Source organism: Aspergillus mulundensis (assembly GCF_003369625.1).
Source record: "Aspergillus mulundensis strain DSM 5745 chromosome Unknown scaffold_0, whole genome shotgun sequence".
NCBI classification, from domain to species: domain Eukaryota; kingdom Fungi; phylum Ascomycota; class Eurotiomycetes; order Eurotiales; family Aspergillaceae; genus Aspergillus; species Aspergillus mulundensis.
Genome location: NW_020797888.1, coordinates 3,156,703 through 3,174,373, shown reverse-complemented (window position 1 = coordinate 3,174,373; position 17,671 = coordinate 3,156,703). Strand labels below are relative to the sequence as shown.

Here is a 17,671-nt window from a genome sequence, read left to right as displayed (position 1 = left end):
GAAAATAGTACCTATAATTATTTAAGTTTATTTAAAAGTATTTAATAAATATAAGACTAAAGCATGTTACTAGGGTTAATAAAGGGTTAATAATTAAAAGGGGCGGTATTAGGTAATATTAATAAATAAATTTATATATATATATAAAAAATACTTTTATTATTATAATTATTATTTATTTTTAAAATATTTTAGCTTTTAAGCGCTTAATAGCTATAAAATTAATAAGTTTTAATATACTTAATACTAGCACCTTTACTAGGTTAAAAAGCCTTTACTCTTTTTTAAGCACTTGCATTAGGCGGCTATTACTTTTTTATTTTTTTTTTAAAAAAAATTAAAATTAAAAAAAATAATAAGGCCATGGTTATAATTTTTAGCGCCCTAGATTTTATAAGTAAGTAGTAACAATTTTAGTAAGTAAATAGCTAGTAAAAAAAGTAATATATAATAATAAAAAATAATAAATAAATATAGTACTGCAGGCTAGGGGAAATATAAAATTAAATAAAAAAAATAAAAAAAATAAAAAAAAATATAAAATATAAAATTTTTAAAAAGCACTAAGTTATAATAGGTAAAGTAGGTCGAAGGAGTTCTTAAGTCTAACTTGACTGCTAAGATCACGGTCTGCTATACGTCCAGTGAAAGTCTATATTTGGTTGGCACTTGGCCCAGGAGTAGCTTCTCCCTACCTACTTTATATTCCCCGAACTGGGTTCTATTTCGAAACATAGTAAGCTGGGCCATCGAAGCGCCCTATCAGCGTAATTCGTCCGTTATACTAACCAATGAGCACAGGTTTCAACATGACCACCGACGAAGAAGAAAGACAAAGACATGCGGAGGTGGAAAGACAAAGAGCTGAGGCGGCTGCTAGAGCGGCTGCCGAGCGGCAGGCCCGGGAGGACCATGCAGCTGTTACAAGAGGTCTCACAGACCAGGTGACGATGCAACAGCTATCGTCGTCAGGACTTGATGCCCAGAGAAGACGCAGAAAGGACTAAAGTGATTCATATGGCACGAAAGATCTATGCATTTGACGAAAAATTAAACCACCGTTGCTCCGCCTCAGTATCATGTGCCATCGCGACCATTTTGGAAACGCAGACGTAGCTCATTTTCGTAATCTTCCTTGTCTTTCAACTTTCCCTCCATGACACCCTTGGTGTCCACAGTCCAGTACTCGGATACTATTCTCGAGAAGTCTGATGGATCAGCACTCTGAGATGGTGCAAACCTTGGCTGGATATGGTCGCGAAAAATGTTGAATAGGCCTTTGGGACTATCCAAGGCTTGGAAGAACCAAAAATTTCCGACTTCCCAGCCTTTTCTCATGATATTTGTCCGGTATGCGTGGACATTAAATAGAGGCGGATATCGCTTCTCTTCTTCCTCGAAGATTTCCATAAACTGGTCGTGTGCTTTGCTGAATTTGATGAGGCCTTCACCAAGAATGTTGTCTGCAGCATGATCAGTTAACCAATATGGAGGGCGCAAGGTCTCGGCTGGAAGTGAGCATGCCCACTCAAGGTCCACTAGATATTTGATATGCCATTGATCGTCGACGAAAATGTTGCTTTGATGGACGTCTGTGAGTCTGTAGAAGAAAGGACCTTGGCGGAGTTCTCGGTCAGTGAAATGAGGAAGAAGCGCCCGCATGATGCTGAGGTTCGCCACCTGGGCACGTCCGTCTTCCTCATCATGGATGGAGTTCGGCTGGTGTCGTATACGGCTGTCGTGACAGGACAAAATATCGAGGTAGTATGAATCGGTTGACGGATATGTCAAACCCCGACCGATGTTTGTGGGGATACCAGCATTCTCCAACTGATGAAGGCGAAGAGTGAGAGGCCGGTTGGAAAGTTGTAATATTCCGTTTGAGTCTATCGTCCATGACCCTATCCGAGGTAATGGATGTTGGCTCAGAGAAAGCATAATGCGAGATAAGTCCCGGTAGAAGTTAGCTGTTCTGTCCGGATCATGTGGCAGCTTGTCCCATGTCTCTGATAGCATTTGCACTCCTGGCTCGTCAATATAGTCCATGACGAGGTAGCCGTGCTCCAGCACCTGTTGACGACGATAGTTTATATAAGGACAAGGTAGCGGAAATCCTAAGAGCCATGACACGAATCGCTTGGAGTACCAGAATGCCAGGGTTGTCATGGACATGTTTTCGGGAGTAGTGAACTGCGACCAACTATTGTTAGCATCAAAGTTAGATGTCCACGTGTGTTTGAATGCATACGGTCTGACCCCCAGCAAATCCAAATCCCCAAAGGCGAGGGATCGGGATATCAAGGCGATGCTTTCGTATCCAAATGAAGGTGGCTGCCTCACAACGGAGCTTCTCATCGGCGTTTCCAGGGTAAGCCGATTCTCCCACCTTGTATGGCAGAGGGAATCGGATGAGGACTCGCTTAGCCGAACATTTTTTCCAATTTTCAACGTGGACCGGGATGCAAACGTTGAAGCTGCCATGTATCCACTCCTTCACTTCTCCGACGCGACACTGATTGGGTTGATCCAGTCCCAAATGGCCTGAAACAAGTGCTGCAATATCATTGCGATGGCCGTAGAGAAACACAAAAAATTCTATACGAGAATCCGGATAAGACACGTCGAGAAGCATATCCTCTTCCTGCTGAAGAGCTTCTTCTAATGTTATACAGCCCCGAAGGAGTGGAAGGCTTAATGCATGACTAGTCATCACAGCGCAGGGTATACTTTTTGCAAATAAAGGCAGGCAGGTAATCGCTCGCTTGCTCGGAAAATGATGCAAGGAGAAAGGTCTCAAAGCTTGCTCACCCAATGCTAACTAACTATGAGTAGGTCACAAAGGAGATACTTGTCACACCGCTGAGCCTTCGGCCAAACCCACTAGGCCGCTCCGGGCCTAGTGGGTCAGCCACATAGTAATAATAACCTTAAAGTAATAATAATTATAAATTTTAATTATATATATTATTTTTAAATAATTATAACTTTATTAATTTTTATTATAATATATTTTAGTAAGAATAAATTAAAGCTTTAGAAAGCGCTTTTTTTTTACTACTTTATAAAGTTTTTAAAACCTAAGCTAAATATACAAAAAATTATAAATAAATATTAAGTTAATTATTAACACCTATAAAAATAAATAAAGAAAACTAGGCCTTATATAATATATTAAAAATTTAAAAAAACACCTTATTAACACGCAGGAAAAGGTTTTATTAGCCCATGTTACTTAATATAATAAATTACGCGTGTTATTAAACCCTACCTAAATTAAATATATAGCTAATACTATTTTTTAATTAAGTTATATTAAAAAGGGCTTTTTATTATTACTAATTAATAAGATATAGGCGCTATGCTTTATAAAAAAACATCCAGAGTTTTTTATATTAAATAAATTTTTAAAAAATTAATAAAAAGCTAAGGCGGAGCGCGCTAGGAATATTATATAATAAATAAAATATTATAAAAACCTTATTAAAATTAAAGGAATTTAAAATACAAATATTTATAATATAAATAAAACTAGCTTTAAAATAGGGTAAAAAAGGTATATAAAAATTATTTATATATATTATTCCTGCTTTACTTTTTTTATAAACTTTATATTATTTTAAGTTTTAGTTACCTTTATTAAGTATATATTTAAAAATAGCTTTATTCTTCCTTTGCTTTTAATACTCCCTGGAAAGGTAAAAATAAAAAATTAGTTTAATAAAATAAATATCCCAAGGGGTACAACACCTTTATAATTAAAACTAGTAAAATAGGCTATATTAATAAGAAATTAACCTATTTTTAATTTTATTATTTTAACCTTTACTTTATTATTTAATAAAAAGGAACCTAGTGTCTTTTTTTTTTTAATTAATATATAAGCTATATAATTATTAAATTTACTTAGTTTATAAAAAGGTGGTAAATTTTATTATTTTTAATATTACCTTATTTAACTTATATTTTTTAACCGCTTGATTTAATTCCTTTTATATAGCTAAAAAAAAACCATATAAATATAGTTAATAAGCTTTTTTAAATAAGTAAATATAACTATAATAAAGTTTACTTTTTAAATAATATTACCTTTATTTAAGCCAAAACTTTTACCTTTAAAATAATTATAAAGGGATGGGAGAAAACCAGCCTTAAAAAAAAAATATTAATATAAATAAAATAATAAAGGTAATTAGGGCCTATAAAAACCTAAAAACCCCTTTAAAAATATTTAATAAAAATAAAGTTATTAAAAACCCTGTAAAGGTTTAAAAAAATTAAAAATTAATACCTAGTAAAAAGCTAAATATTAAAAACTTAATATTAAAAACTTTTTTAAAAAAGCTATTAATAACTTTGTGTATAGCTTGTATAACTAGCTAGATAATAGCTAATATAAACAAGCGCTATTTAAAGCTTTTTTTAAGTATAAAAGCTATTTTTAAAGGCGCGCAATACCAGGTGGTAAATCTTGCCTTTAAAATTATTAAGTTAAATAATTATCTTAAAAAACACTTTAAAAAACACTATAAACCTTAAATAAAGTAATAGGTTAAAAAAGGCCACTAAGGCCTCCTATATTATTAAAATTTTAAAAAAAAATATAATAAAAAAAGAGTTAAGAAAATTAACACGGCCTTTAAAAAAAATAATTAAAATTATATAAAAATATTAAAAAAAAGTTTTTAAATAACTACAAAGCTAGTTATTATAATAAAATTATTTTTAAAAAAGTTAAAAAAAAAACCTAAATAAATTATTATTTATTATTAATTATAAAGGCGCTTTGTAAAACTTTATTTTTTATCTTAATATTAAGTTATTACTTTTTAAAGTTATTAGGTAGCCCTTAATAATAAATTATTATAAAAAGTTTAGGGCGCGACTGTTCGCGCAGTTTTAAAGTTAGTAATTTAATATTATAATTATAAATTAACTATTAGCTTAGCTTTATTTTTATGTACTTAAAATATTAAAAGCTTATTATTTAGTAAAAATATAGTAGTTTAAATAGCTTTATGTTAATTAAAATTATTATTAATTTAAGGTTATTATTACTATGTGGCTAACCCACTAGGCCCCGGGGCGGCCTAGTGGGTCTGCCGAAGGCTCAGCAAAGTGACAAGTAAGATATAAAGACAAACATGATCACATGACTGCCAGTGTTTCACGTGACCCGGTTGGAGCAGTTAAAAAGGCCAGAAAACAAGATTCGTGCATCAGGGCAGCAGGATGACTAACTCAGTCTGGGCTCCGGGAGCCGATCACTTCCCGAGACGGTAGCCTTACCAACAGCAATACTTGCATTTAACAATGAAAACAGTTACCCAGCAGCCAAAAGCGGCCGTACTTAACACTATTTTACAAGGCCTACTAACACTCTGCGGTCTTACTGGCACGTGCAAGTAGTGCCTTTGGGGATTATTCACAAAGAATTTTGGCGTGATAATGTCCTATGGAATTGTATGCTAGATATATATACCAGTTGTCACTAATAATAGTAAGTCTAACGCTTAAAAGTAGCTAATTAATAAAATTTTTACTTTTAGCCCTTACTTATTTTTTTAATTAATAAAATTTTTTTAAACTAGCAGCAAGCTAAATTATTAATTATATGTCAACGTGGCGGCCCGGCCATACTGCCGTCGGCCACCGCTCGCGATGACCCCTTTCTTAAACTAAGAACTTAGCTAGCCTTAAAAAGTATTAATAATATTATAAACCCTTTTTTAAATTATTTACCTTTAATAATAGTAGCATGTTAAAATATAACTAGTTAAAAGAACTTAATAGCTTAATTAGGCACACTAATTAAAATTAGGCTAGTAAACGCTAACTAAGTAATTTTTAGTGTTTAAAAAGCCTAGTAAATCTTTTTCTCTTAATTCTTTACTATTATTCTTTATTTAATTTACTTTGTTTTTTACTTATTTATTTAATTATTTTTTATTAAGATTAACCAAACTTTAAAGCTTTTAAAGTTTACCTATATATTAGTTAGCTAATAATTATTCTTTTTTTTAAAAACCTCTTTTTTTTTAACTAACTAATAAATTTAATAAACCTTTTAATTCTCTTTTTACAACCTTTTATTTTTTACTTATTTATTAAAAAGTTATTAAATTCCTAAACTTTTATTTACTATTTATATATATTAGTTAACTAGCAAGTGTTTTTTTTTACTAATATAAAAGGGGCCTAAATAAACTAAAATAACGCCTTAATAATATTAATATATTAGTTAAAGGTTTTTTAGTAGGTTAAACAATAGTTTATAAGAGAATTTAATTAAAAAATAATATTCTTTATTAACTTTATAATATACTATATAACTATATTATCTTTTACTTAGTATACCTACCCCCTGGCGTGGGATATTAATAGGTTAGTGCTTTATTAAGTTATAAAAAACTTATTATTTCTTAGCTATAGGATAGGAAATACATAAGTTAATAAATAAAAAGCTTAAAAAATTACTTATCCCATACTTTTAAACCTATTCTTACTAAAACTAAAGTAACCTTTAAGCTAAATATATATAAACTTAACATATATTAATAATATTATTACTTTAAAACTAACCTTTAGCCTAAAATTAACTAGGCAGGAATAAACCTTTATAATTAAAAATTATAATTTAATAATTATATAACTACTTATTAATAAAGCTAGCTAGCTAACTTATTTTAATACTAATAAATATTTTATATTAATTTTTATTTTTACCGCGGACGTTTTTTTATTTTCCAGGCTATTTATAAGTTTATTTATTTTTTAATTATTATTTTTTAGCCTGGCTTATTTACCCCTTAGCAAACTACTAGCTTATTTATATTTTTAATTAAACTTATTAAATAATAGTTAAATACTTTAGTAGCTTATAAACTAGCAAGCTAATAAACTTAATTAATTACTAGCCGCTACTTATAGTATTATATAAAATAAGTAGTAGCAAAGCTAATTACTAAACCTAGGCGCCTTATAAAGCTAATTATTAAAACTAGGTATTTTATAAAGCTAATTACTAAACTTAGGTGTTTTCCTATTTTACTAATTATAAAAAAAATAGTGTAGTTAATATTAATATTAATACTAATATTAATCCTTAAATTTATAACATAAATTTATAAATAAATCTAGATTTTTAATAACCTTTTAACTCCGGCCTATAATAGGTAAATTAGTAACCTTTTAACTCTAGCTTATAATAAATAAATTAGTAACTTTTTAACCCTAAACCTTTTAATTCTAGTTTTTAACAGGCAAATTAGCTGCCTCTTAATCCTGGTTTTTAATAAAATAAAGACTTTAAATTAATTTTATAATAAAAGTTAAATAGCTATTTAAAAATTATTAATAACAGGCAAGCTGCCTTTAAAAAAACTTTAAAAAAAAACTTTAAAAATTTTTAAAGAAATAATTAAACTAACAGGACACAGGAATTAAAAAACGCATATAAATAAAATTTTAAAAATATATATAAAGTTCCTAGCCTAGTTTAATAGCTAAAACCCTATTTTAAAAGGCAAGCACCTTAAAAATAAGAACTAGAACTAAAACCCCTAAATCCTTTTTATTAAAACTAAAAAAACATAAAAAGGGGACGCGAATATAAAAAAGGCAGAAGTAAATTTATTTTATTAGCTAATAAACTAAAACTAGTTCCTTATAAGAAAGAGCCTTAGCTAGCCAAAGCTATATTAAAAAAATATTATTAAAAAATAAAAAATATTAGTTACTTCTAGCCTAATAAAGTTAATAATAAAAATTTATTAATAAAGAAGCGCGGGTTAAAAACCTTTTATAAAAATATATATACTTTTATAAACTATATTTTTAATATGGTAATTCTTAAAAAAAAGTGGTAGTAAAAATTAATATTTATAATTATTTAAAAGGCGCTGCCTTAAAATAGTATATTATAAAGTTATTTTATGTAAATAAATAAAAGTTATAAGACTTTTTCCTAAAATAAGAATAAGTTACTAAGCTTATTAAATATTTTAAACTTTAACTAGTTAAGGTAATAACTTATTTTTAAAAAATAAGCTATAATTTTATTAATATTTAAGCTAAAAAAACCCCTTGCTTTTTTACATAAAAGTTTTTAAAAAATATAAAATTAGTAAATATTAGTAATATATTTAACTAACTAACCCTGGCTTAAAGCAAGCTAAATAATATATTATATTAAAAAATTAATAAGCTAACACGCCGTACCACGGTAGCAGATTTCCTAAATATTTTTAACTTTAAATTTAGCATTTAAAAAGATATTATTAAAGCTTGTAATAATAAGTAAAAAAATAAATTATTAAAACTTAAAAAACCTTGCTATAATTTTTATTAAACTAACTAGTGTTTTTAAAAAATATAACCCTAGCTATATATATAAGTATACTAAGCGCGGCTAAATTATTAGGTTTAATTACTTTAATTAATTTAACCGCTTTTTTTACTACTATAAATAATATTTTAACCACTAGTTTATTAATAGCCGTGAAAAGCGCCTTTTATTTTTTAAGCTACTTAAAAATTTAAGTATCCTGCTAAAAATAATAAAAATAAAAATTAAAAAAATAATAATTAATATTAACAACGCGGCCCCGGGAGGCAGCCTTAAAATTAATATAAAATTTTTTTTAGCTTAGTTTATTTTAGCTCCTTAATTATAAGCATATTATATTAATTTAAATACTAGCGCTTTTTATATAATAAACTTAAATACTTATACTTTTTATATTACTTAGTTATAGCCTAAAACTATTTTTTATATTAAACCTTTATAACTAGCGCTAGCTTTTTATGCTAGACCTTTACTAATATTTTTATTATTTACTTATTATAATAATTTAATATTTATACCTTTTTTATTAGCTACTTATTTTAAAAAACTAACCAAGACTTTATTAACAGCTTACTTTAAAAAGTTATTTAAAAATTAGTACCTAAAAGAATATGCTAAAATTAAAAGCTTAAAAAACTTAAATTTTTTAAATAAAAACTAGGCCATGTTAGCAAGTAATATTATAGCTATATATTATAAGTATAATAAAAAATTTAATTTTAAAAATATTTTATTTACCCACCTAAAATTATATAAAAAATAAAATTATTTGCTTGTTTTACTAGTAAATACCAAAGTTTTATTTATTATAAAATTAAAAATATTAGCTAAGACTAGCATAAAAAATAAACCATATTAATTATAAAAATATTTCACTATTTTTTTAGGTATTAGCTTAAAGTTAAAAATAAATAAGGTTAACCTAAATACTAGGTATACTAAAACCTTAATTAATTATTAAATAATATAGGATTTAGGCCTAACTTTAAAATTAGCTAAATATATATTAATATCTAGTATTAAATTTCTTTACTAGGTAAATAAAATAGTATTTTTTAATATTTATTTACCTAGCCAGGTTAATAATTAGCTAGTATTAAAAAAAATCCTTATAATTATATATATTATTAAAAACTTATTAATAAAGCTACTTATTAATAATAACACGCTGGGTTTAAAAGGTTTTAAAATTAATTTATAAACCTAAAAGGGATAAATACATGCTTGTTAAAATTTAAAGTTCCCTTTTTAAATTTAGGTAAAATCTAATAAAATACATGCAGTGTTTATATATTTTACTAGTTAAGTAACTTTATAACCCTATTATAAAGGCTATTTACTAGTAATAATAAAAAAGCTGCTTCCCCTTAATAAAATTTTTTTTAAACTAACTAACTAACTAGGCTACATGCTATTTGCTTAGTTAATAAACTTTTTTTTTTTATAAATTAAGATTAAAAACTATTTTTTTTGGCCTATTATTATTAGCTATTAAATAAGACTAGGTTATTTTTTAAACACGGATTTTTTTATAATAGCATAAATTAGTAGTAAAAACGCCTATTTAATAAGATTTAATCCTACTACCCGGACTTTAGCTACGCAAGCTATTAATTTTTAAGAAAGTAAGTAATTACTTTTATATAAATTTTTAAAAAATTACTTACTTATTAAGCTACTGCCTCCTAAGCCACCTTTATATTTATTTCTTTTAAAAATATTTAAAAACCTTTAAACTACTATTTTATAAAATAAAATTTTTATCTATAAAATTTTAAAGGTTATATAAAAAATTTCCCGCCTTATAAAAAATTATTATATTTAAGAAAACTTTTTAAATAGCAATGTAGTAGCTATTTTAAAAAACTAGTAAATAAGCATGCTATTAATTAATAAATAAAAGTCCTAAATACCAAAACTAAAAGTTTATTAACTAAAATAAAAAAATAAAAACTTAGTAAATAAAATATTTAATAAGCTTTATACTAATAATAAAATAAAATAAGTAAAAGAATATATTTTAAGTGCCTATCCTATTTTTATTATTTAAAAAAATATAATAAAAAATAAAAAAATAGTATGTAAAGGCCGTGTTATAATAAATATTAAATATTTAAATATTATTTTTAAGCCTAATTTATATCCGGTCCTGGAATAAACCAAGATCTTAAACATGCTTAAAGGTAAATAGTTTATCTTAATTATTAATGCTAAGGCATGTTTTTATTAATAGCTAGTACGCTAAGATTACTATTATTAGCTAGTAGTAATAAGCCACTAAGGTTAAAAGTATTTTAATATAACTATTATAGGCTATATAAACTTAATTACTTTTATTTAATAATAAATAAACCTATTTTTTACTAAATTTAGAGATTTTTGCAAATGCTATATTAATAATATTATTATTACCTTAAAAATATTAAATAAATACCTAACTTATTTATACTAGGTATTTTAATAGCTATAAAATCTTAACCTTAGCCTGGATTTAAAGAAAAGTTTTCTTACTTATTTAAGTATTTAGCTACTAAAATAGCATGTAAATGCCTTAGGCTTAATAATAAATAAAAAAAAATTATAGCTATATAATATCTTTATTTTTTTAATACTTTTATTAACTAAAAATATACCTTAGCATAACTAGTTACCTATATTATTATATACCTTAATATACCTTAATAATAGCGCCTTTATAAGAACATAAGGTGCGCCTTTTAAAAAAATCTTTATTAATAAGGCACCCTTAAAAATAATAAATAGTAAAAACCTTAGTTTTCAAGCTAATATTTTTAAAGATTAAAGCTTATTAAAAACTTTAGGCAGAGTTTGCCTGCCTAAGATTTCTTATATATTATAATTTATTTAAATATTTTTATATTAATTTAAACACTATAATAAATAAATATAAAGTAATAATATACTATATTAAAAATTTATTTAAATATATAAACCTTGCTAAGCCTTTACTAAAATTAATAATTAAGTTAATTTTATTTTTAGTTAAGGTTTAACACCGGCAAAGTTTAATTACTAGCTAATAAAAATTAAGACTTTATACCTAGTTTAGGTAATAAAAAAATATATTACCTTATAAAGTTTACTCCGTGTTACTTACCTATAATTATTTATTTTAACCACTTTATAATAATTAAAATATTTAAAAAAATATTACTTTAATTACAAGCTATTAAAGGCCTAAATTTTTACTTAATCTATGTCTTATAATATTTATAATAATTTAATTTACTTATATATTACCAGCCTAGGAAAATAAACCTAGTTATTAATACCTTTTTTAAATTATTAAAAAATAATATGCAGGTAATAGCAAAAAACCTTAACTTAAATACTTTAATAAAATATTTATTTTTAAATGCTGCTTTAGTTTAATTAAAATATTTAAAGGTTTATATTAATCTTAATTTTATACGTAAAATTTATTATAAGTATAAAAATAACTTTTATTACATGGCTATTATTACTATTTTATATAAAGTAAAAAAAAAAACTATTTTATTTAATCCCTTACTAAATAGTTAAAAAGCTTTTTTACCTATAAAAAAATAATAAAAAGCTCTAGTTAGTAATTGCATAAAAATTACTTAAAAATATTTTTATAATTATTTATAACTAGCAAGGCCATATTAGCCTAAAAACTTATATATTAAAGTTATAAGGCTTGGCTATATATAAAGGCATAATAAAACTATAAAAATATATTATATCCTGCCCCTATAAGCTATTAATTATTTTATACTATAAGTTTTATAAACTTCTAAATTTTATTACTATATTTAATACTTTTTATAAAATATTAACTATAAACTTTATAATAAGTTTACTAATAATAAATAAAGGGCATAATTAAATCCTAGTGCTAGTTAATAAGTTTTTAAAATAAATTAGCCTAATTTTAGGCTATTTTAGGTAAAAAGCTAAAAATTAAGGCATGGTATTAATTTAGTTTATATAGTTAAAAGACTAGGGTATTTTATAAAAAATTATTTTAAATTAAGATTTAAAGTTTATTTTAAATTTTTAGTGTGTAATATTTAAAGCGCTTAGTATTTAATAATTATATAATATAACCTACTACTTATAAATAAATAGCTAGTTTAAAAAAGTAATTTAAATAATAAAAACTATACTTTACTATTAATTATTATTAAACCTTAATTAATAAACAGCGTGGGAGAAGCTCCTGCCTTTAATATAAGCTATATTAAATAGCTTAAAAAAATTCTTTACTAGCCATAGCCCCTATAAATTACTATATAACCACCTATTTTATTAGGAATAAAACCTGCTAAAGTAACTTAATAACCACTTTTTTATAATATAGTAAAATACTTATAAAGTATTATTATTTACTATAATATAAATAAAAAAGCACTATAACCGCAAGTACTAGTTAATATTATTTATAATTAATAATAAAGTATTATTATATTTTTATTAAAAATATAATATCCCCGCGAATAAGTAAATATTAAAAAAAACTAAGTTAATAATTTATAGGCCTTTTTTAAGTCATGCGCTAAGTAGGTTAATTAGTATATAAATTAAACTTTTTAAAAAAATAGTAAATTTACCCTGTTATCTTGGTATAAATACTTAAACCTTTTTAAAAGAACTTTTTTAATTAATAGCTAATAAAACCTGGCGCTATTTTTAATAAAGGCTTTTTGTTAAATAAAAATTAGTATAAAATAAAAAAAATAGTTACCAGGAAAATAATATACTTAAAATATAAATAAACTTTAATAATAAAGTACCTAGTTTACTAGACAGGCTATAAAGTAAAAAATAACTAATAATTATTAAAATTTAAGCTTAAAGGCGCGAAAGACTTAATAAAAAAATATAATAAAACTTACTTAAAGTAGTTTATAATATTTATTTTAATATTTATTATATTTATTATATTTATTATATTTATTTTAATTTTACATGCTTATTTTTATTATTAATTTACTTAATTTTTTATGCCTTATTTTAATATTACGTTTTTTTATTATAGTTTTTATTTTTAATTTTATAAATTCTTACCTTTTTTAAACCTTAAGGCCTGCTCTAGTGGTTTTTATAAGTTAATATTTTTTATTTTACCTTTTTTACTTTTATAAGTGTTTTTATTAACTATGTTTCCTATTTTTAAGTAAACCTTACTTTAACTTTTTTTACTTTTATAAGCAAGAACTATAATAAAGCAAGAACTATAATATATTTTTTTTTAGCTAAAGCCTACTTATTTTTACTTTATTTTATTTTTTTTTTATTTTTTTAGCAAGCAAAGTTTTCCTATTTTATTATTTAATTTATTTTTATTTTCTTATCTTAATAAGTAATATAACTTATTACCTTTATTAAATAAGCTCCCTTTTTTTTTTAAGCAAGTTTATTAAACAAGCTCCCTTTTTTTTTTTAAGCAAGTTTTTTTAACAAGCAAGGCTTAGCTTATATCTCCCCTAAATAAAATCTCCCTATCCTTATTTTAGTAAAAAAAAAACATAACTTCCCCTTTATCCACAATTTTTTTTTAATAATAAAGGAACTAAGGGTAGTCCAAAGGCAGGATTATACTAATATTATTAATAAAAAAAATAAAAAATAAAAAAAAAATAAAGAAAGCTATATAAAATGCTGTAAAAAGCAATATAATTACTATAATTATTTTTTAATATATTAAATATATAATAATAATAGTAATAATTATAACCGCCCGTGGACGCGGGTAGTAAATAATAAAATAAATTTAAATAACCTAAAAATAGGGAGGAAGCTTGTAATTATATTAAATAAATAAATTAAAAATTTTAAGATTTATAGCTTTTTTTAAAAAAAAATATAAGTTTTAAACCTTGGCGTATTTTTTATTATTTACGCGATAAATAAATTATTTAGGCATAAAAAATACTTATATAATTTTAATTTTAATAGGGATTTTAAGGTAAAAAAAGTGCTTATTAATTTAATTATATAAATTTACATGTATAGGGAGTACTAGTTCCCTGTATATTATAAATAAATAGTTTTATATAATAAAAAGCTAGTATTTACTAAAGTATAAAAATTAAAAAAATATAGTTTTACTAAGTATATTAAACTTAAATTTTATATTTAGCTTTATTACCAGGCTAAGGCTGCACCTTATTAAAATTATTAAAGTAAATAATACTTAATTATTATTCTTAATTATTACTATAAGTTATTATATTTTAAATATTTTTATTTATATTATTTTCCTAAGAAAAGGCCTAGTAATATAGGTAATAAAAAAATAAATTATAATAAGTTTATTTAAATAATAAAAGGGAGCTATTTATATTTATTACTTTTTAATAATTTTATTACTTATAGCTTTTATTAAATAGTAAACTAAGATTTATTAAATTTATTATTAAAAATAAACCTTTTACTAGTACTTAAGGGCCTTAACATAGCAGGAATAAGAATTTATTAACTTTAAGTTATAGTAAATTAGGACCTCCTGGTAATAAAAACTAAAAAAATAAAAAAGTATTAAAAATTAGGATTAATTATTAAAGGCACCCTAATATTACGCATGAATAAAAATCTAGAGTTAAAATTAATTAATAAGTTTAAGTTAATTATAATAAAGTTAAAGAATAACACTAATATAAAAAACTTTAATAACTTTAATAAAAAAAAGGACTTTAACAAGAACTTTAATAAATTTAATAATATTTTTTTAACTTAAATACTAATAAAAATAACTTTAAGAATGCTAATAAAGTAGCTTAATTAAAAACTAGTAGCTTTTAAAAAGTAAAAGCACTAGGCTGTTTAAACTACTTTTAAAAAAAAAGCTATTAGTAGCTTAAATAAAGCTGCGCAGGGCAGCTAATTTAAAAAAAAGGTATTAAATAAACCTATTCCCCCTACTATAAAAAAGGTGTAGGACACCGCTAGCCAAGGCTTATTAATTAATAAAAAAAATACTACTAAAGCTTTTTTAATTAATAACTAAGTTAAGCCCGCTGCCGCCGCGAAGCCTGTTGGCCCTTTATTATTTACTAATAATTAAAAATTATTAAACCCTTTCGCCCTTTTATTTACTAACAAGTAAAGAAATATTTAGTTTACCAACGTGTTATTCACCAGCAGTTTAAAATTATTAAATTTTTTTGCCCCTTAACCAGCTAGCATGCTTAGCTTAGGTTTATAGTAAAGCTTAAGTTTTACCTATAATAATTAAAACTAGGCTTTATAATTTTTAGTAAACTATAATTACCCGTGCAGCCTATTAATTAATAAAAAAATACTTTAATTCCTCCTGCTATTTTAATAATAATAGTATTAGTAACTAAGTAAAAAAAGCAAAGGCTTAAAAAAGTGTTAAATCTTATTTTTACTAAATTTAATAAGCTAACTCCTGCTAATAAATTAACAGCGCTAGTTCCTTGTATATTAACACAGGCGCCCCTTAAAATTTTAAAGACTCTAGCTACTTTTACTAAAATTACTTTAAATACACCTACCTTTACCGCGTGTTTAACTTTATTAGCCCGTGCTTTAGCGCTCCTACCTACTTTTCCTACTTTTCCTACTTTATTACTTAATAGCTCTTAAGCCTGCAAGTTACCTGGTACTTAATATACTTATATAACACCTTTGCTAACTATATAAACTTTATTAATAATATTACTTGGGACTGGGATAGCCTTAGTTTATATTATTTAAAACTTAATTAATTATAATACTTTACTTTATTTAACCACGCAGGACCTTAATTTATTATTAATTAATTATAATATAGTATTAAATATATTAAAAAATACCTTATTATTTATAAGGTTGTGCAAGTTTTATTAAAAGCCTAAAGGTATACTTATATTATTATTAATATAACCTATTAAATAAATAATTAGGTCCTAGAGGTTTTTATAAATATACTATATTTAATATTAAAAAGGTTAAAATAAAACTAAACTTTACTTATTACTTTTAGTTAAGGTTTTTTATTATAGTTACTTATTATAATATAGCATTTCTTTTGCTAAGTTCCTATTTTATTTATTTTTTATTTTTATTTAGCTTATAACTTTTTAGTTATTACTATTATTACTTTTATTTTAGCCTTAAGTCTTTTTTCCTTTATTTTATACTAAATTTCTTTACTAGTATTTTTTAATAAACAAGGGTATCTGCCTTTTTATTACAGGGGACTTATTAATATAATAGCCTGGCTATATTACTATTAATTATTACTTGTGATAACCCCTTTCTTAAACTAAGAACTTAACTAGCCTCAAAAAGTATTAATAATATTATAAACCCTTTTTTAAATTGTCTACCTTTAACATTATATAAATATTTTTTTACCCTAGTTATTTAATTTAACCTTTATACTTAAAAATAAAAGTATTTATTTTATAAAAATATTTATTATTTAACTTATTTAGTAGCCATGCCCGCTAAGGCTTATTTTATTACAAAAATTTTATATTAAGGTATTATAGTAAATAAAAAAATATAATTAATTTTTTTATTAATTTTATTTAAAATATTTTTAAATCTAAAAAAGGCTTGGGTTCATTTATTATAATTATTTATAATAATAATAAGTATTAAAAATATTTTTAATAAATAAAAAAACTTACATATTAATTAATTATAATAACTAATATTTTTATATTAAAAAAATTAAAATAAGCTATATAATATTGAGGTATTATATATTTTTTTATATAGTATATTAGCTTATATTAAAATATATTTTTTAGCTTTATTTAAAGGTTATTAAGGGCGGTATTAAATAGGGTACTTAAGTTATACTATACTATTTTAAGTATCTTATTAATAAAAAGGAAGTTAAAGGCATAAATGCGCGACTATACCCTAGGCCTAGGCCATGTTTATATATATTAATAATCCATTTTTTAAAAGTGTTATCACTGTTATGGTGTTGCAACTGCGCAGTGTTATAATAACATAATCTAGTGGCCTGAGGCCACCGGGCGGAGGAACTTTAGCACTAAACTAGCCATGTGCTAAGGCGGCGGCTAGTTATATAATATATAAAATACTAAGTTTAATTTTAAACTTTAACTTAAAAAAATTAGTAATTAATTTTTACTATAAATATATAATACCTTTTTTATTATAATAATTTATATTTTTTAAGCTTATTATAGTATATAAATATAATTTATAATTTTAATTATTTTTTTTAAAAAAAAAACCTATTTTATATAATAGCTAGGTAATAAACTTAATTTTAAGGGCTAGTAAATAATACTTTAAAAAAGTAATTATAAACCCTAACTTAATAACTAATTAATATACCTAAAAAAAAATTAT

At 23.9% G+C, this 17,671-nt stretch overlaps 1 protein-coding gene across 1 annotated transcript; it reads right to left on the bottom strand.

Annotated features, from left to right (window-relative positions):
* Positions 1-1,077: 1,077 nt before the first annotated feature.
* DSM5745_00790 (uncharacterized protein) lies at positions 1,078-2,355 on the bottom strand (the record flags this gene model as incomplete). Its single annotated transcript, XM_026742806.1, has 2 exons — positions 1,078-2,200; positions 2,249-2,355. The coding sequence occupies 2 exons, from the start codon at positions 2,353-2,355 to the stop codon at positions 1,078-1,080; spliced, it is 1,230 nt and encodes a 409-aa protein (XP_026608651.1).
* Positions 2,356-17,671: the final 15,316 nt, after the last annotated feature.